Here is a 7,267-nt window from a genome sequence, read left to right as displayed (position 1 = left end):
ACGAAATGGACTAGAGGACGTCTTCCAAAACGTGGTCTAACAATACAAGCCCCTCTATAATCTTTACTGCTACCTTTGACACCATTACCATTAAGACTAGGTCGGGCTGCCTAGTCCGACCAAGATGACCGAGTTGAATTTGGCTAAGTCAAGCCGAGTCGGTTCAAGTCCAAGTTATGCAAAGTTGATATAAGCCCAATCGAATTGAGTCAAGCTCAGGTTGAGGCGTGTCGTCCTGGACCTAGGTCGTGTCAATTCGGCTCGAGCCCAAGTTGACACTAGCCTTCCTGGACCTAGGTCTAGGTGAGTCGACCCTAACCTAGATCAAGTTTAGTCGACTTGAGCCTAATCAAGCCGAGTTGGCCTGAGTTTAAGACGAAGTGAGTTAGTTGGACCCAGGTCGAATTGAGTTGACCCAAACCCAAGTCAATCTGAATCAGCCCAAACCTAGGTCAAGCCTAGTTAGCCTAAATTCGAGTCGGCACATAACCTATGTTAATACAAGTTAACCCAGGCTTAGGTTGAATCAAGTCGACCTAGACCTAATCAAGAAGAGTTAGCTCATACCCAGGCTAAGCATAGTTGGCTCGAGCTTAGGCCGAGTTAAGTCCATTCTAGCCCACATCGAATCAAGTGAAGGCGAGCCCCCCCTTATTTAGTGAAGTTTGGATGGATCCAAGTTCATTCTAGTTAGGACTTACCCATATTCAGCTGAGTTAGGCTAGGTCCAAGTCCTTGCCCAATCAGGATGACCTTGGTCCCAGCCCGATGAAGATCAATTCAAATCAGGCCCAGCCTAATTAGGACCAAGTCTAGTTGGGCCCATGTTGAGTCGAATGGACCCAAGCCTAGGTAGAGCCGAGTTGGCTCAGGCAAAGGCTGAACGAAGTTGGCCTACGTCTCATTCAAGTCGAGTTAGTCCAGGTCTTGATTGAGCCAAATCTGATCGATCTATGTTGAATTGAGCTCAGGTGGGATGAAGGTAGATCGGACCAGGTCAATCCAAGTCAAGATAGACCCATGTCGATTGATACATTGGGTCATAACCATGTCAAATAGAGTTAGGGTTGGTCTCACGTCATGTCAATTAAGTCTATCCCACATTAGATTTAAGTGTAATTGACAAAATAGATTTAATTTCTTTTTAATCCAATTTAAATTGGATTGGACAAATCTAAATGAGTGATCTAGTTAGAATGGATTTGAATTTTAAATCCAATCTATTTTATTAGATCTTAAGTGGATCTAAATTTTACAAGATCGAGCGAGTTATATGTAAGTCACTTTGTAACTCAAATTATAGCATACAGTTTTATTTATTTTATTTTCCTTTCCCCGTATTCTTACAAATAGGTTTGATTAAATTTCAATTTATTCCTTTTATGTCCCATTGATATATATCACCACGTCCCAATGATATCACTGCAGATTGCTTTAATGCTTCCAGTTTTGATGTGATTTTTTCATCTCTATCATTGGTTGTTAGACTATCAATATCCTTCTACATCTGCAAAGCACCATTAGTGAAGTGAAGGTTTTTTAGCAAAAGGGAAGGTGTCAACGCGCTTTCTGAGGGAACCAATCAAATTTGATTAGTCATCGTAATGCAACTGCAGCTGTAACTTTTTCATATTTATCCTGATTCAGTATAGTTATTTTTATTCTATTTGTCCTGAAAAAAATTAAGAACAGAAGTCCTTCTGTATACACCTTGAGTGATATCAATAAAAAGGTTGAGAATCTCACTTCACACTAAAAGCCTTTACAAGATTTATTCATAGAAAATTTGGTACTTGGAACACAATATTTCTAACGAAGTATAAGGAGTGATTAATACATATATGATGAAAAGGGCACAAAATACAAAGGACAAACTGGAGCCTACACTTGGTAACCTTTCTGCCTATTTATAGACAAACACAATATTAATTGCTTCCTTTTAAGTAAAAAAGACACTTTCCAATCTCAATACACTCTATCTAATGAAACCAATATAGGAATTTTGTCGAAGATAATAAGAGTTGAAGAAATGTGATACAAATATTTTACATTTATCCTTTATAAGCACGGTATTTCCTATTCATTCCAGGGGTCATGCAGGAGAAGATTGATTGTTTTTGTTTCTTTGGTTTGACACCAAAGATAAATGACCTCAGAGGAACTGAGTTTGAATCTGGAGTTCTCTGGGCTTTCTTAGAACTTGAGAGTCCAAATTTCTCATTCATCTTTGCAAGAGCCTTCTCACCATCAAGTTGGAGAGTTGTTACTAGATCTAGACCTGCTTGAAGTTCATCAGCAACTTTGTTGTTCTCTTGTTTCATGTTCAAAACCTCACCTTGGAACTTGGCTGCTTGATAGCTGGTGAACTTGAAGTCGTCATCTTCAGCACTTGCTTTCAGTGCCGCGGTTATCTCTTCCTGGATTTCACACAGGGACGTGAATCTACATTGAAGTTCTTCCTTCAACAGTGCACTGTTTTCCAACCACACTGATAGTTCATTTAGAATCTCTGCAAGGTGTTTATAAAGCGGTTTTGCATCTGTTTTCAAAGAATATTTTGCACTACTACTTCCTTCTGATGATTTCCATTTGTCCTCAATTCTTGATACCTCGATCAGCAAATCTTTTATAGTGGTCTCAAATTTCTGAATCCCGGTAAAAGAAGTACTGAATTTTAACCAGAAGTCCAGGTTCTCCTCTAGAAGTTCGTCAATGCTCATCCGGAACTTCTCTTCAATGGCCGATATCGTAGTGTCAGGTTCTGCAGCTTTCAAATATTCCTCAATGTCATTTTTCTCTAGTACAGGCTGCACTGAAGTTAAATCTACCAAATCCTCCTTTCCATCCAGGCCTTTCTGCAGAACACCTAGTTTCTGACGTAGGAGTCTAATTTCTTCGTCTTTCAAGGCATTTGCAGTCTTCAGTTCTTTCAACTGCAAAGATGACTCAAATAGGGCATCTTGATTTTTCTTCTCTATTTCTGCTAGTTTCGTCTTCATCTCATCGTAATTTTGGAGAGCGTTAGAATATTCTGACAGCAAAGCTTGTTCCCTATCCCGCATTCCATTCAACATTTCCTGCCAATCAGGTTCATCTTCTTTTGATATTTTTTGCTCCTGGGAATGATGACCCTGGATGACCTGATTTTCAGCAGTAGTTTTCAAAGCATCTGTTGATTTTGCAATATCACTGTGGCTAGAATCTGGGGACTTCTCTCTTTCTTTCAACTCTCTTTGTGATTTGTCTTCCCCTGGTTTTTCCTCTTCCATTTCTACTGAATTGGTGACCTTAACATCATTTTCCTGTGAACTTGTGACCTTAGGCTTGTCATCTGGATCCTTGAACTCCTCGTCTGTATTTACAGTTTCACTGTCTTCTTCCCCTTCAGCATCCTTGAAATCCTCATCTGAATTTACAGTATGAATTACACTGTCTTTTACCCCTTCAGCAACCTTGAGCTCCTTGTCTGAATTTCCAGTATGAATTACACCGTCTTTTACCTCTTCAGCTTCAGCAACCTTGAGCTCTTTGTCTGAGTTTACAGTATGACTTACACTGTCTTCTAGTACTTCAGCACCTTCGAGCTCCTTATCTGAATTCACAGTATGAATTACATTGTCTTTTACCACTTCAGCAACCTTGAGCTCCTTATCTGAAGTTGCAGTATCATCTACCCCAGCAGTGGCCTGATTCGCCGTGTTGGACTTTTCATCATTCAACAACTCACTATCTTGATTCAATGCATCTTGTCCTTTAAGACCATGTTCAGATTCAGCTTCTGTTGATGAATTCCTTTCGGGTTGTGATATTTCACTGACCACATCTGGTTTCCCCTTTTGGACTTTCTCCGAGATTTGATCAAGATTACAATGTGCTTCAGTGAAATGGGTTCGGAGGTTGCTATTCTGGTCTGAAACAATTTGGTTTAGATCCTGTACCCCACGTAACTTATCATTCATTTCCCTTAGTTGCTCGTTCAATTTAGCTTTATCATTGATCAAACTTTCCTTATCACTTTCTAGAGTCCGAACTACGGAATTAAGTTCATCCGTTTCTACTTTTAACCTTTGTACGAGAGCTGTCTGGGAAGAAACTGCTGTTTCTAAACTGACAACTTTGTTAACAAGTGAATCAATCTTTTCTGCCATATCTTGCACGGTGAGAGTTGAATAAGATCCAGCCTCAAAATGCTCTTTTATTTTTTCCTGCAATACCTGCATCTCCTGTTTCTGCTGATTCAATTTTTCCACCTCTTCATCCAAGCCCATTGTTCCGACTATTTCTTTTACATCTCTTTTGGCCCTTGGCCCTTTGGAAGTGGTTTGATCGTAATTGCATTCGTTCATGATAGAACTTAACTTATCCCTCACTTCCTTTACCCTTTTAGACTCAACTTTGGCCTCATTAAGTGATATAGACTGTTTCACTTCCAAATTTGACAATGTGTCTTGGCAAGACTTAAGTGCTGCCGCAGCCATCAAACACCGGGCTTCCTCGTCGTCAATAGCAATACCTTCGCCAAGTTCATCTTGCAAACTGGACACTTTCTCTTGTAATGCCTTGATCTGGTTCTCAGTATCCCAGTACTTGGCAATGGCATTGTCATAAGTACTCTTCACAAACTCTTTCACAGTTTGTAACGCCAGAATCTCCTTCTGCAGCTTGTCCATCTCTTGAAGTGCCGCCTTTCTGCTCAATCCAGATTTTGGAACTTTCGAAACTTTTGGAGCTGCAGCTGCGGCGGCTGCCTTCTTTGTATTGAGTTTCTTCGTGGCTGTTGTTATGACAGTTTTAAAATCTCTAAGTGGAGGCTTTGGAACCTTTGGAACACTTGGGACATTTGGTTTGTACCCATCTCCCATTTTTCTCGGAGTTTTTGGTCTGGGTGAATCCTCATCGTCCTCATCCATATACGGGACTTGATCTGGGCACACAGAAGCAATGGTGTTGTTGGCATTTTGCAACTCTGTTGAAATGTGATCATACCTATCTGCTAAAGAACGGTATGCCCTGAATGATTCTTCCACAAAGCTTATCAGCTCTGGTCTCCTTTTGTAATACATTTCTGCTCTCTTTGCAAAGGAATCCCCTTCTTCCTCTAGGAGCTTCAACACAACGTGCACCTTTTCCTCCATATCTGCAGTTTTCTTGTAATTTTTATTTTCACAAGCAAATAGGATGTATAAATTTCTCTATAAGCCTTCTAAAAGAAAAAAAAAAAACAGAAGACATGCAATGGCATTTAAGCCCACGTGTTGCGAATTATGGAAAGAAAATCTAAATATAACTTTCTACAACACATCCATCATCAAGTTCTTAAATTGCAATGGCCGCTACATTGGTCACATTATAAATTGAATCTTCTGATATATATTTGCGCGTGAGCAAAACATAATTTGAATGTTGAAATCAATAATTAACTAACATCCAAATCTTACATGATCATTTGTTCATGACAAGTGAAAACAAAGCAGGCCATTTCAATCTCTCTCATATGAATTTGCCACAAAATTTCCATGCTCAAGGTATCAAACCATGTGGCACAAACTAGCAAATAATGTGGAATTAAGATCAAACCCAGCAATTAAATGATGTCATGAATTGAAAAGATTAAAAGCAATTCATTGTTGATCTGAATAGAAGGAAGATAATAAGAAAAATAATCTGACCGTGGAGGTTTTGCTCCATCCATTTTGATTGCTTTGTTCTGATGTGGCTAGCCCACCACCATGAATACGCGCTGCTTGCAGCTCTCTGCAACATGTTGATTGTTTCTTCTTTCTATTCCTATTATCCCTTCCCACTTATAGTTGTTGATGTTGGGATGAAAAAAATGAGAATAGAAAACATGCAAACTCTTTATGTCTATCCCTTTCTACTCTCTGTATGAGCCTAGAGAGGGAGAAGATATAAATTTCATGAGAAGACCAAGAGAAGAGAAAAAAAAAATGAAAAAAAAGTTTGATTCAGAAATGAGAAACAGATTTTATGTTGTGAGAGAAAAGAGAGAACGTGGAACTAATAAGTTCTAATTATGGGATCATGGATGGGAGAAAACTTCGGCCGAACTTAATGTCCCAACCCTCCTTTTTTTCAAAAAGCATGCCCAATGACCTGTGCCCACGTCTCACTCTCATGTTCATACAACGAAGCGATACCTACCATTTCTTTTGCTACCTTTTGTATAATCTTACTTTCTAAATTTTACTTTTCATTATTTTATCATACAAAATATTTTTTTTTATGAAAGATTAAAAAATATAAATCACATTAACTCACAATGCATGATTAATTTAGAAACAAAATATTTAAAAGAGGTAAGAATGATGCATGTCCCTTAGATTAGAATGACGTTCTAGAAAATCCATTTCAATTTTGATAAGAATTTTTTGTTCGATAGATATAAACATAAATAAGGATAATATTTAATTTTTTAAAAATTAAAAAATAAAGATGGATATGTAATTATTATCTCATACCTTTCTTTGTTCTAAATTACTAAAACACTAATAGTTTATTAAGTTAAGATTTTGTTCTCCTGATTAATTTTATTTTATTTAGAAAATCCTTTACCTCACAATTTTTCATTCTCTCTTAAATGTTAAATGTTATTTTTCTTGTTTAATATTCGTATAGTTCACTTAATTTCTTAAAGTTTTTTCTCTTTTATCACAACTTTGATTTTTCATTCCTTCGACTCATATATTATATTTTAAAAAAAAACACAATCCTCAATACTACTAAATAAAATAGTTTTAAGATACGTATTTAATTATTTTTACTCCTTTTAAATATCTTTATTTATTTATTATTTATTTTTGTTATGTAAAGATATTTTAATTTCAAGTGTTTAATTTTGTAAATTCATGGGTATATTTTTATGGACATCTTTTTGACATTAAATCATTGACAATATCATGATTTAGTTATTATGAGATGAGATAAGATAAAATTTTAAAATCTATTAAATATAGTAACAAATTTTTAATTTAAGGACGTAAATGAGATAAACTAATTTCTCACATAAATCAATAACTTTAATATATTTTAGATTTATAATGAATAGTTTTAAATGCCATAACATAAATGACTTGTTTTAATTATTGAGAGATTTATTTTAAAAATTACTAAAGTCCAATCATGTCTAAAGAAAAAATAAAGTAGATTGAATGAGACAAGCCCTTACAAGTATACGTGAAAATAGATTGGGTCATGCAAAAAGTTGTTTACATAGGTTTGATATTGTTCGATCAAAGATAGTGTTTAA

At 36.5% G+C, this 7,267-nt stretch overlaps 1 protein-coding gene across 1 annotated transcript; it reads right to left on the bottom strand.

The window, feature by feature from the left end:
• Nucleotides 1–1,887: 1,887 nt before the first annotated feature.
• LOC114179419 (protein NETWORKED 2D-like) lies at nt 1,888–6,029 on the bottom strand. Its single transcript, XM_028065759.2, has 2 exons — nt 5,670–6,029; nt 1,888–5,137 (listed from the first exon to the last, which is right to left on the bottom strand). The coding sequence occupies exons 1-2, from the start codon at nt 5,761–5,763 to the stop codon at nt 2,052–2,054; spliced, it is 3,180 nt and encodes a 1,059-aa protein (XP_027921560.1). The 5' UTR covers nt 5,764–6,029; the 3' UTR covers nt 1,888–2,051.
• Between the last annotated feature and the right edge of the window lie 1,238 nt (nt 6,030–7,267).

This window comes from Vigna unguiculata, chromosome 3, assembly GCF_037176805.1.
Source record: "Vigna unguiculata cultivar grain cowpea cultivar isolate G323 ecotype 2 chromosome 3, ASM3717680v1, whole genome shotgun sequence".
In the NCBI taxonomy this organism is placed as follows: domain Eukaryota; kingdom Viridiplantae; phylum Streptophyta; class Magnoliopsida; order Fabales; family Fabaceae; genus Vigna; species Vigna unguiculata.
The sequence above is the reverse complement of the archived record's forward strand: the minus strand, read 5'-3'. Positions and strand labels throughout refer to the sequence as shown.